This window comes from Danio aesculapii, chromosome 12 (assembly GCF_903798145.1).
Source record: "Danio aesculapii chromosome 12, fDanAes4.1, whole genome shotgun sequence".
NCBI lineage: Eukaryota > Metazoa > Chordata > Actinopteri > Cypriniformes > Danionidae > Danio > Danio aesculapii.
Window position 1 is genome coordinate 4,632,967 of NC_079446.1, and position 24,007 is coordinate 4,656,973.

The 24,007-nt window shown below is 36.9% G+C and overlaps 2 protein-coding genes across 2 annotated transcripts in view; one reads left to right on the plus strand and one right to left on the minus strand.

The window, feature by feature from the left end:
* The window catches only part of si:ch211-180a12.2 (uncharacterized), a 35,616-nt gene extending 25,976 nt beyond the window's left edge, over positions 1-9,640 (minus strand). Inside the window, exons 1-4 of the mRNA XM_056469490.1 lie at positions 9,502-9,640; positions 6,559-6,855; positions 2,396-2,695; positions 295-600 (exon numbers count right to left, since the gene is read on the minus strand). Of these exons, the coding sequence (XP_056325465.1) occupies positions 295-600; positions 2,396-2,695; positions 6,559-6,855; positions 9,502-9,553 (955 nt within the window). The 5' untranslated portion in view covers positions 9,554-9,640. The remainder of the gene's footprint in view (positions 1-294; positions 601-2,395; positions 2,696-6,558; positions 6,856-9,501) is intronic.
* A 12,123-nt stretch (positions 9,641-21,763) lies between these two features.
* The window catches only part of zgc:123217 (uncharacterized protein LOC641414 homolog), a 10,304-nt gene continuing 8,060 nt past the window's right edge, over positions 21,764-24,007 (plus strand). Inside the window, exons 1-3 of the mRNA XM_056470106.1 lie at positions 21,764-21,839; positions 22,121-22,144; positions 23,491-23,653. Of these exons, the coding sequence (XP_056326081.1) occupies positions 21,785-21,839; positions 22,121-22,144; positions 23,491-23,653 (242 nt within the window). The 5' untranslated portion in view covers positions 21,764-21,784. The remainder of the gene's footprint in view (positions 21,840-22,120; positions 22,145-23,490; positions 23,654-24,007) is intronic.

A 24,007-nucleotide genomic window follows, 5' to 3' on the forward strand; every position in this document is an offset into this window, starting at 1 on the left:
TGATTGTAAACCAGCCTGGAAATGGCCAAAACCCCTCTAAAACCAGGCTGGTCGACCAGCTAAAACCAGCCATCCAGCCTAGGCTGGTTTAAGCTGGTATTTTCAGTAGGGTAGTTTGTTGCTTATTAATAGTTATTACGCTAGTAGTTGTTTTAAATATTGGGATTCATGGGATCATGCGGAATATGTACTGTATAAATACTAATAAGCCACTAGTTAACATTTATAATTGGTAATTAAACTAAAGTTTTACCGAACACTGTAAATAAGAAGTAATGAGTTGTTGATTCATACCACGTGAGTCAACAGTGGATAAGTCAATGGTTCCGTTAGCAGGTTCTTGCACACTGGGTTGCAGGGCCACACACTGTACCTCTCCTCCTCGTCGCCTCTCCTCCTCGGTCAGGGTGTGATACTGATGTCTCCTATACGTACCATCCTCATTTTGGATGGACAACGGAAGTTCTGGAAGATTCTTTCCATTGTGGATCCACAGAACTGATATGTTGTTTGGGTAAAATCCACTGACGTCGCAGGAGAGGGTGAGTGAGGATGAGTGTGAAGATGAAGGGACGACAGAGAGAGTGACCTTTGGGAGAACTAGGAGAGAGAGAGCAAAAGTGAATGAAAAATACTAAAATATAATAGAATCAGAAAATTTCATTAAGTACATCCAGTTGAGGTCTAAGTTATTCGCTCTCCTGTGAATCTATTTTTCTTTTTTAAATATTTCCCAAAATATGTTTAACAGAACAAGAAATTTTACACAGTATTTCCTATAATATTTTTTCTTCTGGAGAAAGTCTTATTTGTTTTATTTAGACTAGAATAAAAGCAGTTTTAATTTATTTTTAAACCATTTTAAGGTCAATATTATTAGCCCCCTTAAGCAATATCAATTTTTTCAATTGTCTAAAGAACAAACTATTGTCATACAATGACTAGCCTTATTAATCTACACTCACCAGCCACTTTATTAGGTACACCTTACTACTACCAGGTTGGACCCCCTTTTGTCTTCAGAACTGCCTTAATTCTGTAATTTGTCGGCTGCACATCTATGATGCGAATTTCCCATTCCACCACATTCTAAAGGTGCTCTATTGGATTGAGATCGGTTGATTGTGGAGGCCATTTGAGTACAGTGAACTCACTGTCATGTTCAAGAAAACAGTCTGAGATGATTCGCGCTTTATGACATGGCGTGTTATCTTGCTGAAAGTTGCCGTCAGAAGATGTGTACACTGTGGTCATAAAGGGATGGACATGGTCAGCAACGTTACTCAGGTAGGCTGTGGCGTTGACACGATGCCCAATTGGTACTAATGGGTCAAAAGTGTGCCAAGAAAATATCCCCCACACTATTACACCACCAGCCTGAACCGTTGATACAAGGCAGGTTTGATCCAAGCTTTCATGTTGTTAATGCCAAATTCTGACCCGACCATCCAAATGTGGCAGCAGAAATCGAGACTCATCAGACCAGGCGTTTCTCCAATCTTCTATTGTCCAGTTTTGGTGAGCTGCTGACAGGAGTGGCACCCGGTGTGGTCTTCTGTTGCTTGTAGCCCATCCGCCTCAAAGTTGGACGTGTTGTGCGTTCAGAGATGCTCTTCTGCAGACCTCGGATTAATGAGTGGTTATTTGAGTTACTGTTACCTTCCTATCAGCTGGAACCAGTCTGGCCATTCTTTTCTGACCTAAACAAGGCATTTGCTCCCACAGAACTGCCACTCACTGGATATTTTCTCTTGTTCAGACCATTCTCTGTAAACCCTAGAGATGGTTGTGCATGAAAATCCCAGTAGCAGTTTCTGAAATACTCAGACCAGCCTGTCTGGCACCAACAACCATGCCACGTTCAAAGTCACCTTCCTTCCCCATTCTAATGCTCGGTTTGAACCAATGTTCAACGTAGTCCTTAATCCGTATTTTCACTAAACAGCAAGGTAAACTAAACAAGCTGGATTTTAAGTGAATGTTCATTAATTGTTTGCCTGTAAGGGCAGGTTGAAGAAGCCGAGGTAAAAAGGGTAAACCGGAGCACCCGGAGAAAACCCACGCCAACATGGGGAGAACATGCAAACTCCATACAGAAGTGCCATCTGGTCCAGCTGGAACTTGAACCAGAAACCTTCTTGCTGAGAGGTGACAGTGCTAACCACTGAACCACCATACTGCCCAATTACATATCTTCTTTATCAATTACTTATCTTCTGATCTTTATCTTTATGGGGAAATGTCACAGAACTTGTACAAGTTATATAACTGCATCAAATACTTCTGGCATTTGCAACATCCTTCAACTAATAAAGACACTTGGATAAGAACTGAAATGCATTGAGTTCAAAACATGGAAGTATAACATGTATTTTCCAGCAAATGTTGCATATACCTGTGATGTGTGGTGTGAACTCCTCCAGGACAGGCTTCACCAGAGCCGAATGTTGCACCTGGCAGCCGAAGCTTGTGTTCTGGTTGGAGATTTGAGGGATGAATGTCAGAAAACTGACGGCATCATAAAGTCCGTCCTCCGTTCGGTTCACTTGCAGCTTCTGGGGCTCCCGTATTTTGTTTCCCCCTCGTGTCCAGGTGAACATGATCTGTGGAGGACTGAAGCTCCTTGCCCAACATTCAACCACACTTTTCCTATTCAGAAGTGCCTCAGGTGAAACTACTGAGACCACAGGGGGAACTGTGAGAAAATTTAGAAAGCAAGACTTAGATAGGAGTATCTGATATTGTTTTAAATATAAATAAGTTTGACTTTTGTAAACCCTGGAGCACAAACCCTTTTGTTGTGTTATGTTCAGTGATGGGTGTAATTACAGTGGTTACAAAGTAAAGTAACTTATTACTATTGAGTTTTAGGTATTTTTAAGTAGTTTAATTATGGTAACTTACTGTATACATGCTTTAAATACTGTAATTATATTCAACAATTCTATTCGGACAAGCAGAGTAACTGTATTTTGTGTTATACGAATGCATTTTGCAGAATAATTCATTTTTTCAATATATATATATACACACACAAACACATTCATTCATTCATTTTCCTTCGGCTTAGTCACTTTATTCATCAGCTTCAGGGGTCGCCACAGCGGAATGAACCACCAACTCATCCAGCATATGTTTTATACAGCGGATGCCGTTCCAGCTGCACTCATTCACACACTCATACACTACGACCAATTTAGTTATAATTCACCTTTAGCACATGTGTTTGGACCGTGGGGGAAACCGGAGAACCCGGAGGCAACCCACGCCAACACGTGGAGAACATGCAAACTTCACACAAAAAAGCCAACTGACCCTGTCAGGACTCGAACCAGCAACCTTCTTGTTTTGAGGTGACAGTGCTAACCCTTGAGCCACTGTGCCGCCTTTTATACATTCATTCATTCATTTTCTTTTCGGCTTAGTCCCTTTATTAATCTGGGGTCGCCACAGCGGAATGAATCGCCAACTTATCCAGCACGTTTTTTACGTAGCGGATGCCCTTCCAGCCGCAACCCATCTCTGGGAAACATCCACACACACTCATTCACACTCATACACTACGGACAATTTAGCTTACCCAATTCACCTGTACCACGTGTCTTTGGACCGTGGGGGAAACCGGAGCACCTGGAGGAAAGCCACGCCAACACAGGGGCTGACCCAGCCGAGGTTCGAACCAGCTACCTTCTTACTGTAAGGCGACAGCACTACCTACCTACGTCGCCCCTTTTATACAGTAATATATATATTATAATATTATTTTTTCTGATATTTTGCATAATTAATTTTTTCAACTTAAGGTTAGATTTGTCAGACAACAGCACATGCTTAAGAAACGATAAAATAAACAATTTAATTAATTCAAATTAGGAAATTCATGTCAATATAATGTATTTATGAAATGTGGTGTTGATAATTTGAAACATTTTTGGTTATATAGATAATATTTTTAAGTGTTTTTTGTTGATATAACTAAAAAGACCTCATTTCCTAGTGTCTGTGTTGAGATTTATATGGATTTAAGTAGTATTGAGTCAATTTACTTTTTAGACAAAGTAATTATAAAAGTAGTTTAAATACAATTATAAATGATATAATTACTAAATAATAACTTTTCTGAAGTAACTTACCCAACATTGTTTATGTTGCCAGGTATATTTTTACCTAAATAACCAAAAGATACACTAAATGGGTCAAAATTATTTTCTTTTATGCCAAAAATCCTTAGAATGTACCATTAATATGTAAATCCATTCATTCAGTTTCCTTCGGCTTAGTCCACTTATTTATCAGGGGTTGCCACAGCGGAATGAACCACCAACTATTCCGGCATATGTTTCATGCAGCGGATGCCCTTCCAGCCGCATCCCAGTACTAGGAAACACCCATACACTCTCACATTCACACACACACACACACTCACTCACTCACTCACTCACTCACACACTACGACCAATTTAGTACATCCAATTCACCTATAGCGCATGTGTTTGGACTATGGGGGAAACCAAAGCACCTGGAGGAAACCCATGCCGACACGGAGAGAACATGCAAACTCCACACAGAAATGACAACTGACCCAGCCAGGACTCGAACCAGCGACTGTCTTGCTGTGAGGCAACAGTGCTAACCACTAAGCCACTGTACTGCCTGTTTTGTAAAGTTCCTACTCTAAATATATCAGAATCAATGTTTGATGATAATGTGTATTTCTAAGGACTTTATTTAAACAATTTCAAAGCAATTTTCTCAGTATTTAGATATTTCTAAACCCTCAGATTCCAGATTTTCAAGTAGCTTATACTCAAAAAAACTGCTTGTTCAACAACAACAACAACAACAACAACAACAACAACAACAACAACAACAACAAAGCTGCAGATATTTTAGGGAAACTTAATTCTTTTATGTTCAATCTGCTTAAATTAGTCACGTTAATTGATTGAATTGAGTGTAATTCTATCTCAGCTAAACATCATATTATCCTACTCAATTGATTTGTGTTGGGACAACATGAAGGAATTAAGTTAACCTATTAGTTTAAACAAATTTAGGTTCATTAATAATAAAACAATTAAGTTGTCCCCAATTAAAACTCAATAAATTGTGTTGTTTCCGCTTATTTTAAATAAGCAGCTTAAACTAATGGCAAACATTATTTTTTGAGTGTAACAAAGTATACATCAACAAAACACTTACTTACTCAGCCTTTGAGGGATGTATAAATCTCAATTTTCCAAAAATGTACACTTATGACTGGTTTTGTAGTCTATGGTCACATTTATCCTGTCATTTATTAACAATATCCACTTATGTAATCCTAAGACGTTGCACTTGAGACCAGCGTTGCCAACAATTTCCAATGAAAAGTAGCTAAAGCCTGCTCGAAAAGTAGCGAAATGTTGACAGATGACGTCATGCGCTAATTTGCATATCAGTGATGTCATCACGTAGCATCTGACAAGCATAACCCCATCATGTCTCCTCTCTTTGAGGTGCCGTGTATTATATATTAAAACATTACATCCATATGCACAATAAATAGGTTCTTATTAACATATTACTTTGCGTGATGACGTCATTGCGTAATCGCAACTCAAAACGTCTTTATGTAGAATACAAAATAATTAATGTTTTCTCAAATTGACTGGCCATCCCAGCAAAAACATGTGAAATGTGTCCAGTTAGGTTTGTATGACAAATATAGTTGACGATTTGTAAAATACAAACACTTTCTGATTAGAATTAAAATTTTTTAAATACAATACTGATAACCCTGCTGAAAAATCCAGCTTAAACCAGCCTAGGCTGGTTGGCTGGTTTTAGCTGGTTGACGAGCCTGGTTTTAGAGGGGTTTTGGCCATTTCCAGGCTGGTTTTCAGCTATTTCCAGCCTGGTCTTAGCTTGTCAGGCTGGAAAATGACCCACTAAATCCAGCTAAAACCAGCCTGGTTTAAGCTGGACATAGCTGGTTTTGGCTGGGCACCCAGCCTGCCTAGGCTGGTCAAGCTGGTTTTAGCTGGTCATCTCCCAGCCTGACCAGCTAAAACCAGGCTGGTAATGACTGCAAACCAGCCTGGAAATGGCCTAAACCCCTCTAAAACCAGGCTGGTCGACCAGCTAAAACCAGCCAACCAACCTAGGCTGGTTTAAGCTGGTATTTTCAGTAGGGAATGAACAGTTACGTTCTTTTAAACAATCACAGCTTGTGTACTTACTCTTTTTAGCTTGTGAAATTAACAGGTTTGTGAAAGTGACAACAATTATAGCACGATTGGAAATTATTGCCGCCTAAATTACCAACAATTATACATTAACAAATATCAGCAAACTAACAGTCATGAAAAACAATCTGAGCTAGCAGATATGTGTTGAGTGAAGCCTGCAGCCACTGCTCTTTTGAGTCACTTTTTAAAAGTTGCTAAAAGTAGTCAAATGAATGTTAAAAATTGCTAAATTTGTAGCTAGGTGCTTAAAAAAGTTGCTATGGTAGTATGAAAAGTTGCTAAATCAAGCAACAAAATTGATAAGTTGGCAACACTGCTTGAGACTCACCTAATATTGTCAGAGTCACATCAGTAGAGTAATCAGTTTCATTATAACTGACCCTGCACTCATACACCCCCTGCTGGTTTGGAGTGGCATTGAAAACAGTCAGAGGGAAAGAGCCGGAGAGGAAAGCCGTGCTGTTCAGGAAGAAACCTGCTTGAGTGTGGTTCTTTGAGGCGATGATGGAGCCGCCGAAGGACCAGGTGATGTTCAACAGTGAATTATCCACTAGAGCTGGCAGCGCAAAGGAGCAGTTGAGGACAGTGGAGGAGCCTGGAGACACAGAGACGTCTACAGAGGAGCCTGAGATTGAGAGACAGACAAGTATTTAAAGTACACATGAAATTAAAACTAACCATGTTGATTTTGTTAGCTCACACTGCTAGTTTTGAGGAGAACAACTCATCTGTGCATGTTGTTTGCCCTTGTAATCTTTAATTGAAATCTGAATATGCACTTCCTGTTTGTTTTCAGTTAAATTCTCTGATTAGGTCTGTCTGAGGTAGTGGGCGTGGCTAACATACTTAACCACGCCTCTCTAGCTGTCAGTTTTGACAACAGACAGAAATGGTGAGCAGGAGGTGAATTAGCCTGTATAGTAATCAGTATAATAATCAGTGTTGGGTAAAATTATTGATTAGCCTTACTAGAAAGCACACACATCCACAAAAAAATAACATAACACAGACTTTTACATTGCTTTCCTAAAAAAGTAACAAAATAACACATTTAGTTTTTTTTTTTTAAGTTTGCGATATAAAAGATTGTAAAATATATATTTTTTCCACTCTGATAATTAAAAATATAATTATTATGTTGAATTATTATCATTTATTATTATAATATTATACACTACCTGACAAAAGTCTTGTGGTTGATGCCAGTAGTAAGAGCAACCAATAATAACTTCTAGTTGATCATTTGGAAAAGTGGCAGAAGGTTGATTTTCCTGATGCATCTACTGAACTGCATCCCAATCATCACAAACACTGCAGAAGACCTACTGGAACCCACATGGACCCAAGATTCTCATAGAAATCAGTCAAGTTTGGTGAAGGAAAAATCATGGTTTGGGGTCACATTCAGTATGGGGGCGTGTGAGAGATCTGCAGATGGATGGCAACATCAGCAGCCTGAGGTATCAAGACATTTGTGCTGCCCATTACATTACAAACCACAGGAGAAGGGAAATTCTTCAGCAGGATAGCGCTCCTTCTCATACTTCAGCCTCCACATCAAAGATCCTGAAAGCAAAGAAGGTCAAGGTGCTCCAGGATTGGCCAGCCCAGTCACTAGACATGCACATTATTGAGTATGTCTGGGGTAAGATGATGGCATTGAAGATGAATCCAAAGGATCTTGATGAACTCTGGGAGTCCTGCAGGAACGCTTTCTTTGCCATTCCAGATGACTTTATTAATCAGTGATTTGAGTCATTGCAGAGATGTATGGATGCAGTCCTCCAAGCTCATGATGGAGTCAGACACAATATTCATTCTGTTTCCACTGCACCATGACTTTATATTCTATACTGGACATGATTTCTGTTAAGTGACAAGACTTTAGTCTAAGCAAAGTCAGATCTTACTGTCTTAATTAAATAATTAAAAATCAAGACATGATCATATTTTATTTTAGTTAAATAAGCGTAATCTAGAGGCCTTTGCCTTTCATATAAGCCACTTCTGATACCAAATGATCAACTAGAAGTCAAGTTATTATTTGTTGTTCCTAAAACTTGGATAGGCGACAAGACTTTTGTCAGGCAGTGTATTATCAATTTTCTATTTATTTTTTGCTTTTGAATTGCATTATGGGACCCTGATCTTTCCCACAACAACCTTTGATGTTGAAAAGTTCAAAACACTGACTGTATTGACATTTTAATAGTTTAAAGTGATATATTGTCTAGATTGGTGTTGTAAATTACAGTACAGAAATCTGATAATAAGCAGCCAGTACTACTGTTATTTAACAGACTTATTTCTCTTTCTCTTAATATATATTATCTCAATATATTGTTTAAAACTACTAAAATGTAAATGAAATTTACTTTGGTAAATTGCAAAGTTGAATTTCCAACATAAAAAGTCACCAGTCAATATCCCATAATGCAATTCATAACCACAAACAAACATAAAACACTCATGAATCATAAAATCCAGAAACAGCTATTTTAAAATAAGCGGTATTACGGTGCACTCATGACAGTGTTGTTCTCATGACTAGAAAACACAAGACTAATCTCACAAAACCAAAGAAATGTCATGCTTTTGCAGAGTTTTCCTTTGTATTTACGATTAAAATGTCAGTTTCTACTTGCAAAGAACTTAAAAAAATGCTGGGTTTCCCAAATATGTGTTAAATATGGAACAAATTTTGGATTAGATTTTTATTTCTTTATTTATATATAAATTTTTTATTTCAATTAAATCTTTAGGACTTGTCCATATTTTACCTTTGCGTACTTTAAACAGTCAATCTGTGATGGGAATACACACATTTCTGGATGCAAATATGATTCACAATAACAATATATGCACAATAACATTCACACAGTATATATTTTGAGTTTGCTAATCATGAAAAATTGATGGAAAGCATCTCCTAACAGCAAAATATTATGTCAAAATATTAATATTGCAAAAAAAAAATGCATGAATAGCATATAAAAGAGTTTGACTATGCAACAAGTTTTACATATTAAAAAATACTTCTAACTCTATTATACCATCTTATAATGTCATTCATTTACTTCAAGTATACTTCATTACATCGACAGCACATTCTAATGTTTTTTCCAGCACTCACTTTGAATTACAGTGGTTTATTCCAATACTGATATTCACATCCAAACAGCTTTTAATTCAAGCATAATTATGCAATTCTATAAGTCTAACACTTGTACTGCAGTAAAGCGTGTTGTTTCTGTAGTGGACTTGTACTCACCTGTCTTTATTAGGCCCAGCAACCATAAATAGGACAGGACTTTAAACTTCATGGCGATTTACTGGAGCCTGAATGTACTCCTTATCATTGCTCTGTTTCTTTCTTTCATTGCTTCTTGCTCTTTGTATTGCGTCCTGAAAAACACACTTATATAGGGGCAGGGGACAGTAGGCGGGGATCAAGCGGGCTGAAAGGAAAAGATGCTGAACGCTCGTGAAAAAAAAAAGTGGGTGTATAAACTTTATATCTACTGTTCAATGCAGTCATTCAGTTTGACCACTGAGAGAGAGAGAGAAAGAGAGAGAGAGAAAGTTAAATGGTGTGAAGAGGGTAAACATGGGCTACGAAGAGAGGAAGGGAGAGAGAGAGATGTTCAAAGACACATTTAGGACAGTGGTCACTTAAAATTCAATCTGGCCTCCATCCAGTGTTCTGGACTACTTTACATTCATGCTGTATAGTGACCCAACTCAATTTGGGGATCACCAGCGGTCTTGAGCCTCTGTAAAAATAACTGTACTTCCATGCAGTGTCTGATGTGTAATGACTAACTAAGTAGTTACTGTAATTAAATCAGTTATCCACTGAAAGAAAATAAAAATAAGGGATTATTTAAACTTTTTTATTTACCTGCAGTCAGAATATGCGCATGCATTTTTAGCCCATCATTGAGTCTATTTATTTATTTAAATGGTTTAAATATACAGTTGAAGTCAGAATTATTAGTCAGAATTGATTAGTCAGAATTTCCCAAATGATGTTTAACAGATTCAGGAAATTTTCACAGTATGTCTGATAATATTTTTTCTTCTGGTGAAAGTCTTATTTGTTTTATTTTGGCTAGAATAAAAGCAGTTTTTAATTTTTTAAAAACCATTTTAAGGTCAATATTATTAGCCCCTTTAAGCAATTTTTTTTTCAATAGTCTACAGAACAAAACATCGTTATACAATAACTTGCCTAATTACCATAACCTGCCTAATTAACCTAATTAACCTAGTTAAGCCTTTAAATGTCTCTTTAAGTTGTTTAGAAGTGTCTTAAAAGTATCTAGTCAAATATTATTTACTGTCATCATGGCAAAGATAAAATAAATCATTAGAGATGAGTTATTAAAACTATTATGATTAGAAATGTGTTGAAAAAATCTGCTCTCCATTAAACAAAAATTGGGGAAAAGATAAACAGAGGGGTTATTAATTCTGACTTCAACTGTATGTATATATATATATATATATATATATATATATATATATATATATATATATATATATATATATATATATATATATATAAATATATATATACACACACACATACATACCTTTTTATTTTAATTTCGATAATAATATTGCCTAGAATGAAAATGCTTGTATGATTCATTTACAATGCAGTTTGTAAAATCTTATTTTCTGCCTTTTAGTATATATATCATACGTGAAACTTGCTTTGTTTACCAAAAAAGTGCATTTAATAGGATTTACATTGTAAACGTTAAATAAAAGTAGGTTAAAAAGTTTACTTTTTTGCTATTTCTGTGCAGAATTTTGTCCGAAATAATAAATAAACTCCCAGAATCATCCCAATTATTTATTTTTTTTTCTTACAAAATTCGGCACAAAAATATCTGGAGATTCTGTCTGGCCCTACTTATAATTTATTAGCCTCAAAAGGGTTAGTTCACCCAAAAATGAAAATAACTCACCGTCATGTCATTCCAAACCTCTTCCTTCATTCATCTTCAGAGCACAAATGAAAATATTTCAGAAATCCCTCTTCCTGTGAGTTTAAATGCCATTTTACTTGACATTTATTGTCATACTACTGAAAGCAGCAGCAGATAGTTCACCTCAGATCTTGAAAACAAAATGAACCGTTTGAAAATGAACTTTAGAACTGAGAAATAATTCAAACCAACACATAACAGTGATTCAGCATGTACATTTAATAATGTTAAAGAGGTTTAATATGTTTTAGTTAGATTATAAACCTTACCATTTCGTTGGAGTGCAGTGAGTGCACTATTCTGTGCTTCTGAATGGCTGTACTTAAATTTCTGTCGTATTTCGTCTGGTGCAAACAGCCAAATTTCTTATCACTGCATCCTGTAGCATGCTGTTAAGACATATGGTCACAATGTAAGCTGCTCACCTAATGTTCACCTTCGTAATATTTATATTATTTGCTAATTAATAACCACCTCATGCGGAACTCTGAACCTGCGTCTCATTTTAGAAGCTGCTACTGTCCACCAGAGGTTGCATTTCGGTCACGGACACATGCTTTAAAAGCCTTGCTGACTAAATGAATGAAATAAGCTGTTTTCCAACATGGCAACCCGGGGAGCTGAAATATAATTGGCTAAACTGGCATTGGGCGGGTTCAATGACCAAAACAAAGATAGACGTCCCATCATGTAGCAAACATTTTCCAAAGCAGAATATCTGTCTTCAGCATTGTTTTTCAGATAAACAAGAATGTTCACTTAGCATGCTTCTTAAACATCTGCAAACATATAATGGTATTTTTATATTTTAGAAGAGTCAAAAACTTACAGCACCTTTAAGAGGATGGCTTTTTTCCATAGTTCTTGATCTCATTCTGTGTCCCCACCTTTGGTCAAACATTAACTTAATAAAGAGTTTTAAAAGGTTGCGCTATGCAATATTTATAGCTCTGATCACACAGTAAAGCTGCTTTATTAGTGGATCAGAGTATTATTGTCCATGACTGGAATTCACACTCTTAGGTCAAGTGTATATTTGAGGATACCTTCATTTGTGTTCAGTCAAATCAGTGCTCTATCAAAGCTTATCTCCGAGCACAAAGCCAAAGATTAGATAAATATGGATATCACGGTGGAGATCACAATGTCTGCTATCAGTGCAAATTACTCATTTCTCATTGGCCATTATTTATTCTGAAGCATTGAGGTGAATGTTTTAAATTGTGTTTTATTTCATATGTAGACTATTAATAGAGATTTTCTTTTAAAATATAAAGTGAAGCAAGAGAATTTTATTTCAGTATTTCCTATTATATTTTTGTATTACTTATAAATTTATAACTTTATATTATTTTAAATATAATTTTAATGGTTTATTAGTAGATTTTTGTTTTTGATTTGCTACAGAACAAACCACTGTTGTCCAATAACTTGCCTAGTTAACATAATTAACCAAATTAAGCTGTTAAAATGCACTCTAAACTGAATACAAGTACTATAGAAGTAAATTTATAGTAATTATACTATACTAAAGTAATTATAGTAGCATAGTAGTGTATTAGAAAAATATTATTGTCACAATCACCAGCAATCTAGCAGTTGCAGATCGCTGGAGAACTACAAATCTGTCACGGAACTGGACTTCAAATCCTATCATGCACCTCACACACACACTAGTTCCAGTTCTACCAGAAAGACCAGGGAGATAATTATGATACTGAATTACAGTTATTGATGAGTTTTGTTTGACAAGAGTATCATGAAACAGGATTTCTTTGGCGGAGGCCCCGTGCATAGCTTGGTTTGGAAGCTTTTAGATCCAGCTACGACTGCCGAGGATGAAGGCAGGGGTGGTGCATTCCCCCCCTGGACAGGGCCAACCTGGTGGTGGTGGGGTGGATGGTGGGTAAATGTCTGCGTTGGTGCCTGCAACCATATGAATGAAATGAATGGACAGCTTAAATATTCCTTGTGTCTCTTGGCTATTGGTTGGAACGGATTGTGATGAGTGACGTGGCATTAGGTATTCCCAGCCTGATCTCACGAGAAAACGCAAGTATTTTACGTTTTGTCAGTTTAGTGGCTAATTCGTACGAATTCGTACGAGTTCAGTCGTATGAAATTGTACGATTTTAAAAAGGAGGCGTGGCACCTAACCCCACCCCTAAACCCAACCGTCATTGGGGGATGAGCAAATCGTACTAAATCGTACAAATTAGATTGTACGAATTCATACGAATTAGCCACGAAATCAAAAAGTTACGAATTGCCGTGAGATTGTGTTGGTATTTTTTGTGTCTCGTGGCTATTGGTTGGAACAGATTGTGATGAGTGACGTAGAATTACCGCTACAAGCTACATTTCTCTTCCTGATTGCACAAACACAACTGGACACAAATTCACCTCTCTCTCTCTCTCACACACACACACACACACGCACACACACACGCACACACGCACACACACACACACACACACACACACACACACACACACACACACACACACACACACACACACACACACATTGCTGAGTGTTATATTGAAAAGCCTTTTCTTCAACATAGGCTCATTCTGAAAGCGTAGCCCTATATACATTTATGGAGATCGCCAGAGGTTGGTATGGCTGCATTCATTTTTAAAACGAACACTATGGGGTGATATGATGCTGTTACTTTTCAAGCTTACCTCCATATTGACGACTTTCCTGCTGTTACCAGTTTGTCCAGTGGCTTGCTGCATATGTCAGCAGACTTGAGATGCAGAGGATTTGACCACGACGATGGGGTTTGAGTCTGGCAAAGAACAGTTCCAGAAAGCAGGTAAGACAAAATCAAAAGCCAAAAGATAAACATAAACAAGTAAATAACAGGGTGAGAATGTGGTAAAATCTGAAAACATGGTAAAAATCAGGCTGCTACAATGTTTTTTTTTCTGCACTGCTTTTTAAAATTGTCAGTTGGGTTTAGGAAGTGAGTGGGCGGGTCGGTCGGTGCTTTTGAAAACACTATTGGTTGGGTTTAGGGAAGGAGGATGGTGGGTCAGTCGGTCGGTCAGTCAGTCAGTCAGTCAGTCAGTCAGTCAGTTGACAGTGGCCTCTGGAGGACTTACGCAAGAACAGCAGGCGTGAATGGCACTCGAGAGAGAAATTTGAGATCTAAAAGCGTACACAGCACCCTTCGCAAAAACAAATCTACCAAAAAACGTACCTCCTGGGATGTATTTGGTGCTCTCCAGAAATGTATATAGTAGTACGTTTTCAGAATGAGCCTGGGTTGGTTTTCTTTGTCTAGTCTTAAGGTTTTAAGTGCCACGCATTTTAGATTTCTAAAAACATTTTAGATTTTTATTACTTTTACATTTACCAATAATTACCAAAGAACACAACAATAATAAAAAATACAAGGAATAAGCATTATAATACAAAGAAAATAATGGTTATAATAATTAAATAAAGAAAAAAAAAGAAAAATAGATAATAAAAAAATAATTAAAGAAAAAAAGTTATTATTAAAAAGAAAACAACAACAATTAGGGCAAATAAATGATTTCAATAAAAACACAAAGAGACAGTCAACAGGGGTAGTGAGCATTTTAAGCATCAGAATCCGCATTATATTGGTCCAGGTAATCAAGAAATGGTTGCCATATATTGTAAAACTTGCATTTTAGATTTCTAAACATAGATTTTTATCAGGGTGCACACAACGCAGGTCTGTGGCGCCCAGCTACGACTCAGGACATGGTTCATATTTTTGCCACACCACAGAGCGCCATCTGATTAGTTTCATTTTAAATAGCATGCGAATGTGCGCGTCTGGTGTGCGATACTTCCAACTGTTATGAGAGCACCATGTTGCAGCGCTGAGCACCGCATCCAGTGTGTGACCTGCTTTCGTGTTCCTTTAGATCCTTGCCTTGCTTCTTCATTTAACTTGTTTGCCGTCTGCACCGACATCTGCCTGTGACCACGACTACTCTATTGGATTACCCTCATGATGTTGTTTGTTCCTGTTTGACCATTGCCTGTCTGACTAAGCTGTAAACAAACTGCGTTTTGACCCTCACCTCTGTTGTCACCAAAAAACTCTTCTCTATTAAACGGTACTTAAAAAAAATTCAAAAAAATATTGAATTTTATTATAATCATTTTGACGTCAACAGCATTTAAAATAACAATCATACAACTTCTGCATCCATTTTCTTTCTGGAGTTTAGTTTTGAGATCTCCCAATGGGATATTCAAGTAAACGAGAGGGTTCAATCAGGATTAGAAAGGTGAATTAAGGATGGATGAATTGTGGAAGAGATACAGAGTGCAAAGAAAAGAGTTAAAGAAGAAGATTTACAGTGACAGAGGAAAAGAAAGAGAGAGAGAATAAAGAACACAAGGGCCCCTCAGATGGGAATAAAGGCTCCACTGTTAGACATTTCACAGCTCCTTTTAACACAGTTGTGTGTTAGTGCTCTATAATATAATGGAGAATGTGAACATCATTAAAACAAACTTACAGTACATGACCAATAGAAATGTACAGTGGTGCTAGTAAAATTTGTAAACAACCACAATGAAACATTTAACACCCAGGAGACACTTTTATCCAAAGCAACTTGCATGGAAGGTTCACATTTGATCAGTTCTTGCTTTTTCCCTGCATGGGACTCGAACCCAAAATCTTGGCATTTGTATTGCTGTTGCTCTATTATTTAAGCGACAGGAAGGTAAATAGTGTATATTATGTAAATATATGTTTACATTACTATATATTATGTAAATAAACTTTCAAAGACAACAGAAGTTGTAAAAAAACATTTGTATTAATCAACATATAGGGCTGTCATTTAATTAAAAGTGAGATTTTATTAAATTATTTACAGGACAGGATTTAAAATATACATATAAAATTTGCTTGTTTATTAATTACCCCTAAATAATGTCATTTGCTTCACTTCACAAATCTTTACGTTTTTTTTTTACAGATATTTATAAGAATGTTGGAAACCTGTAACCATCGACTTGTGTAGTATTTGTTTTTCCTTCTGTTGACATCAATGGTTACCCATTTTCAACATTCTTCAAAATATCTTCTTTTGTGTTCAGCAGAAAAAAGAAACTTGTATAGGTTTGGAAATAGTTGAGGGTATACAGTTGAATTCAGAATTATTAGCCCCCCTGTTTATTTTTTCCCAATTTCTGTTTAACGAAGAGAAGATTATTTCAACACATTTCTCAACAATTGTTTTAATAACTCATTTATTATATCTTTGTCATGATGACAGTAAATAATATTTGACTAGATATTTTTCAAGACACTTCTATACAGCTTAAAGTGACATTTAAAGGCTTCACTAGGTTAATTAGGCAGGTTAGGGTGATTAGGCAAGTTATTGTATAATGATGGTTTGTTCTGTAGACTACTGAGAAAAAAAATCTAGCTTAAAGGGGCTAATAATTTTGTCCTTAAAATGGGCTTTAAAAAATTAAAAACTGCTTTTATTCTAGCTGAAATAAAACAAATAAGACTTTCTCCAGAAGAAAAAATATTATCAGACATACTGTGAAAATTTCCTTGCTCTGTTAATCATCATTTCACAAATATTAAAAAAATAAAGAAATTTAAAGGGGGACTTTAACTGTATATTAATTTCTCTTTTGTAATATTTTGTTTTATTTAACATTCATAAGATATTTAACAAAAGCAGTACAATACCAATAAAAAGAAGAAACAAATAGTACAAAATAATTGACATGAAGATTTCCAATTAAGTGAGATCATCTTTTTAGCTGTAATCATGTCAACCATCAGGGCTGTTGGGTTAACATATATTAATTTCTGCGTGAACTATCCCTTCAACTAAATTAAATAACAATACTAAAAGGTAGCTTTGGAAAGATATATATTTATTTTATTCAGCAATATATTGCAAATTTACAGATTAAAACCTCAGTGACTTACATGACGCATTAGATATTTACTGCCACCTAGTGTTTATTTTAGTTTTTAATTAGAAGTATAATTTTATAAAGAAAAAGCTCATATTTCTTATTTAAAGGAAACCTATTGTATTATGCCCCTTTATACAAGATGTAAAAGGAGTCCTATGAGTGTATGTGAACTGTGTGTGAACTGTTTCAGCTTAAAATACCACCAAAATCATGTTTTATAACTCTTTGAAACTGACCCTTTTAGAGTTTGATCCAAATTGTGACGTTTTAGTGACTATATTGCTTTAAATTCGAGTGAGATTGTGCCTTTTTCAAAAGAGGGCGGAGCTATAGATACCTGTGTGTCAGCATAGTGGCAGATTCAAAAACAAGATTAGTGGGCGGGGCTTTCCCCCTCTGATGACACGTACAAAGGAAGAATGCCAAAGTGTTCGAATCAAGCGTGATTATAAAAATATATATTTCTTCCCATTAGAAGCTGGTTATATTCACAGATTGTTACCACACAACCCCTTTAAAAAATTTAAATTCGACATGAGTTATTTTATAAAGACAAGATACAAAACAAAGTTTACCTGACTGAACAAATAGTTTTTTCAGTGTACTTGATAACCTTCTGTCCCTAAGGGTTGCTGCAAACCAGATAAACAACCTCAGATATTCTCCACTGCTTTGGCAGCACCAACAGATATATTTAGATCCTGCAATAAACACAAGCGTAAGATGAATTTGTAAATATAAAGCGCTCATGCTTGAATGACACAGCTCTTAATGTATTGTTTTTGTTTGTTCACTTGGAATTTCCTCTTGAAAGCGTCTGCAAGATAAATGAATGATGTCTGGATGCTCCAGTATGTGATTTAGCAAGCACTTGAAGGAATGACGCCACATCATGACATTAAAGTCATGCCTATTGTTCCACAAAAGCACTCCTTTGTCATGGCTATAAAGGCACTCATGTGTCAATCAGTCATTTAATGAACAGACTGTACAAACAGCGTCCCGGTGTGACTGGTTATCCTTTCCAGTAACAATTCAAACCTGCTTCCAAACAGCCATCCACTCTGTAAAAAATAAATTGTTGAGAAAAAAAAACAAGGCAACTTGATGCAGTAAGAACTTTGAGTTGTCTCAACAACTGTTTTTTAGTTTTTCTTAGTAACAATATATTGTAGACATAACATATATTTTTATGTAGATCAATAGTTATTCACAATTCTTAGTATATATGACAGAAAAAGTACAGTGTGCTGAACAAATTGTGATTTTATTTTTTACAGTGCAATCCAGCCTTTTATTCTGGTAAAAAAGCAACATAACGCAATGTTGTGTTTGCAAATGAATGTCATTTTATGGTTTAAGAGATACATTTCTTCGCAAAATAAAAATGGTGTCATGATTTAATCAATCCTTAAAGAGCCCATATTATGAGATTTTGAAAATGCTCTTCCATATAGAGTGTCACACAGCTCTAAGTGAAGTGAAATGTCCAGCTAAGGCTTAAATCTGTAAGTTTACAGTGTTTAAAACTGTTGATTCATCTATAAAAGAGTCGACTCATAGTGCTTCAAACGAGTCGTCTTGATAACGAGTCATTAGGTGTTTCGTGATGACGCGGCTTCGAAACACAAGTAGTTGGGCGCGCAAATCTGGGAGATTTGAAACCTGCGGCCCCGCCCACTAACAGCAAAAAGCAACACACACACACAGAGACACACAGACACCGGTCGAATGACGTTATTATTCGCGGATATAACTGAGGACGCGGGTGGTGAGGGAGGTGTCGCCGACGTCGCTATGGACGCGCCGGCCCTGTGTTTGTGTGTGTGTGCGTGTGTGTGTGTGTGTGTGAAAAGAGCAGGTAGACTGTGATGGGCTAGGAGATCTCCTCGCCAGTTCTTGGACTTTTTGCTTGATAAAATAGTTAGTCGTCAGTATTTTCTAGTCCATCGTCTGTGTTTACATTCACCCACTGGCAGCCAAAATCCACTATGAAGCGTGTGTGCACTGTGACTACTTTTATATTGTTGATTAGCAGCTGGGCATTTCACTCTGTCTCGCGCTGAAGCCTGTCAGTGTCGTCGACCAATCGCAGCAGGCTGTCATCGGTCCAATCAGCGCAGATTAGTTTCGCGCTGAGGAGGGGTTTGGGAACAAATGAATCGCTGAACGATTCATATGGGAGTCGCTGGGATAATTAGGTAAAAATAAATGCAGATTATAAGACCATGAAAGTGTTGTTTGATCTTGCATGCATATTAGAGTGTTGTTGGAGACCCTTACAACCTAAATATGACCCTATTTCATGTATAATATGGGCTCTTTAAGTTAAAAGAACCACAGAGTCCAAATCAGAGTTCGAACGATACCGACATAGAGGAACTTTATATTAGGAATCACTCTCAGCTCATTTATTTTTAATATCTGATATAAAATATAAATGACTGTATATATTTTTAAGCCTAAGAGATTACTGAAAAGCTGTTGATGTAATTAGTTCTCAGGCCCTTGCTATTTTACATTTCACCTTTTCTGCGGTGTTGTACTTGTGCTGCTCGGGTTCGAGTCTGATAAAGCACGCTTCCACAAATGCGATAAAAGTAATGTAAAGTCAAGGTAAGTCTACTTGGTTGTTGTGCGCATTTATCTTACATTGTTTTTGGTCATTAGGTCAGTGGTTCGCTAGGTATGACAAGCATCGCCTTCTTGTGGACATGTACAAGATGGACGCTTATTTGAAACGTGCAACAAAACGTCCCCTAAATCAGTGTTTCCCAACCCTGTTCCTGGAGGCACACCAACAGTTCATGTTTTGGATGTCTCCCTCATCTGACCCATTAGCTTCAGGTTTTGGAGTCTTTTCTAATGTTCTGATGAGTTGTTTCAGGTGTGTTTGATTAGGGAGAGGATGAAAATGTGTACTGTTGGCGTGCCTTCAGGAACAGGGTTGGGAAATTGCATTAGAAGAGACTCCAAAACCTGAAGTTAATGGGTCAGATGAGGGAGACATCCAAAACATGAACTGTTGGTGTGCCTCCAGGAACAGGGTTGGGAAACACTGCCCTAAATAACGCATTTAATTCATTCATTCATTTTCCTTCAGCTTACTCCCTCTATCAGTAGTCGCCACTGCAGAATGAACCGCCAACTATTAAAGCATATGTTTCACGCAGTGGATGCCCTTACAACCTCAACCCAGCCCTGGGAAACACCCACATACTCTTACATTCACACTCAGACACTACGGCCAATTTTCATACCTGTCAACATTGGGATGGGAAAATAAAGGACATGTCCATCATAACAAGGGACCCCCCGCCCACCCCCTTTTAAAAAATCCTCAAATTACTAAATATGTTCATTTGGAGCGGTTCCATTGTAAATAAACAGTTAAACGGTCAGTAATATGTTTTATTATTATTATTTACAAAAGAAAAAATGGATAGTATACATTAGCAGCAAATAAATTAGCAAACCGTTCAGCTTCTCAAATAACAGGTGTCAAATAACAGGTGTCACTTTAAAAAAAATGTACACATCTAACACATTCGATTGCTTTCCTAACTTTTTATGCTCATTTAGGACAAAAGTAGTTGTTTTGAAAAAAAAAAACCCACCAAGATTGACATCTTTAGATGTTATTATTATTTATTATGTGTATATGTCTGTTCAAACATGCACCCAAAACCCAGACTTTGGCTCTGCTTCAAATCATGTGTACAGAATCCGTTTGGGAAAACAGCATCTATTTGTCACTATAGAGCGCGTCAGCTGACAGTCACGCACTGCTATATGACTGTTTTAAGGATTGCATAGGAGGGGCGACGGCACCTGTAATGAAAAGGAAAGGGAATCCCGCCATTTTTATATTTATTTCAAAGTGTTTTCATGCCTAAATAAAGCGAAAGCACAGAACAGACTCACATTTAAGTGCAAGGGGTGGCCCCTGGTGGTTCGGCGGTATGGGTTGCGTATAAGCAGGATGGGCTCTTTAATAATTATTTGCCACCCTTCAGAGAAAGACTGAAAATACGGGAAAATACCTTTACAGGATGATAGCGGGATAGAGCTGTAAAATACGGGAGAATCCCGGGAAAAACGAGAGGGTTGACGGATATGCCAATTTTGTTTACCCAATTCACCTATACTGAATGTGTTTGGACTGTGGGGGAAACCCACGCCAACATGAGGAAAACATGCAAACTCCACGCAGAAACTCCAGCTGAGTCCAACCAGTGACCTTCTTGCTGTGAGGCGACAGTGCTAAACTCTGAACCATCGTGCTACCCTTAGATTTGCAGAAATGTAAACAGCGCCCTCTAGTGGTTTTGTCATTTGAAATGTGCAACAAAACCAATGTAATGTTTTAGCTTTAGGCTGAGGCAGGCATTTCCAATCAGCCTGAGCTCTATTTTTGTGTTGTTTTTAACTGACATCACTGTCATTTTCCAAACCTTCATTTATAAGAAGGAATGAGACAAGTCAAACCTGTTTTGGTTACTTGGACAGACTATCGACTTTCATCTGACTAGAAAGACACGTCAGACAAGTGACTTAAAGAAAGTTTAAATGGGCTAGACGCCTGTCTTTCACACCATTTCACTCCAGCCATGGGGTTATTAGTGCTCTTGCTTAACTTTGTAGTCGTAATATTGAGTACGCAAGGTAAGTTTGATCACGCATATATGTTTGTTTGCAGTGTTTTATTTATATATTTTGTAAAAGTATGTTCTTTGCAAAATGATAAATATAATGCAGTTACAGTGATGTCTGGTAAATCCTTTCATTCTATTCATCACTTTAGTCTTTAGTCTAGTAAGAATATATATATAAAAAAAACTTTTAGGAGCAATAAATGCAAAAGTTATTGTTATTGGTTGTTTTTTACTTGCTGTTAAGCTGAAAAATTATTTGAAAGTTTGAAATTGTTTGTTCTTTATCTACAGACTCAACTGCACAGACAACATATGGTAAGATAAGCGAAAACATAAATGATGAAAGTTATGATGAGGCAGGATGCTTATAATATGTATAGGGATGCACAACTTGGGACAAAAGTCTAAATGTGTTTTTATTACTAATAATTAAGACTATTTTAAAAAGAAGTAGATTTGCAGTGTTTGTATTGTGCACTACCTGACAAATGTCTTGTCTCCTATGCAAGTTTTAGGAACAAGACATAATAACTTGACATCTAGTTGATCATTTGTTATCAGAAGTGGCTTAAATGAAAGGTGAAGGCCTCTAGATTACGCTTATTTGACCAAAATAAAATATGATCATGCTTGATTATGAATTATTTAATTAGGACAGTAAGGTCTGACTTTGCTTAGACAAATGTACACAGAAATAATATACAGTATAGAATATAAAGTCATGGTGCAGTGGAAACAGAATGAATATTGTGTCTGACTCCATCATGAGCTTGGAGGACTGCATCCATACATCTCTGACTCAAATCACTGATTAATAAAGTCATCTGGAATGGCAAAGAAAGCGTTCTTGCAGGAGTTCATCAAGATTCTTTGGATTCATCTTCAATGCCTCCTCCTTCATCTTACTCCAGACATGCTCAATAATGTTAATCTCTGGTGACTGGACTGGCCAATCCTAGAGCATCTTGACCTTCTTTGCTTTCAGGAACTTTGATGTGGAGGCTGAAGTATGAGAAGGAGCGCTATCCTGCTGGAGAATTTGCCGTCTCCTGTGGTTTGTAATGTAATGGGCAGCACAAATGTCTTGATACCTCAGGCTGTTGATGTTGCCATCCACTCTGCAGATCTCTCGCATGGCCCCCATACTGAATGTAACCCCAAACCATGACTTTTCTTTCACCAAACTTGACTGATTTCTATGAGAATCTTGGGTCCATGTGGGCTCCAATAGGTCTTCTGCAGTATTTGTGATGATTGGGATGCAGCTCAACAGATGATTCATCAGGAAAATCTACCTTCTGCCACTTTTCCAAATGATCAACTAGAAGTTATTATTGGTTGCTCTTAGAACTGGCATCGGAGATAAGAATTTTGTCAGGTAGTGTAGGCTGCTATTTTATTAAAATGATTGCTAAATGAATACACTGATATTAAAATAAATAAATAAATCACAAAAATGTATATAAAATGATTATTTTACTTTACATTGGAAAAAAACAACAACAACAACAACAAATGCAATAACGTTAAACCATTAATCTTAAATTTTGTTGATATGCACTTCTCATTAATAGTATAGGATGATAATAATGTGATTTGAAAACTGCTCTAAACCGTGATCATACATCCCTAATTTGTAATATATAATTTGTTGACTTCAGAATGTGGGGTGGCTCCCCTAAATTCACGTATAGTGGGTGGCACTGATGCCCCTGCAGGTAGCTGGCCCTGGCAGGTCAGCATACATTACAACAACAGGCACATCTGTGGAGGAACACTGATCCACAGCCAGTGGGTGATGACGGCAGCTCACTGCATCATCTCGTAAGATGGACTGATTTATGATTTTGAACATAAATTCTGAAGTGCCCCATTATGCTTTGTTTGATAGCCTTCATGTAGTTTTTAATAGAAGTTGGTTGTAACTCCAAAATGTCTGCAAAGCTTCAAAGATCGAAGTGCACTGCTGAAAACGTGCCCAATGGAAACACGTTTCACATAATTAAACCTACTTATATCTGTCACCATGATTTATATAATGACTTATAATGAAAGGATGAGTTTTATTCAACCCATGCTCATTGGAGATATGTGCCTAGGGCTACATTTTTAGAACTGACAAATATGTACCCTGGACTACGTCTTCTTGCAGTTTTTATTTTCACAAATTCACTAGAG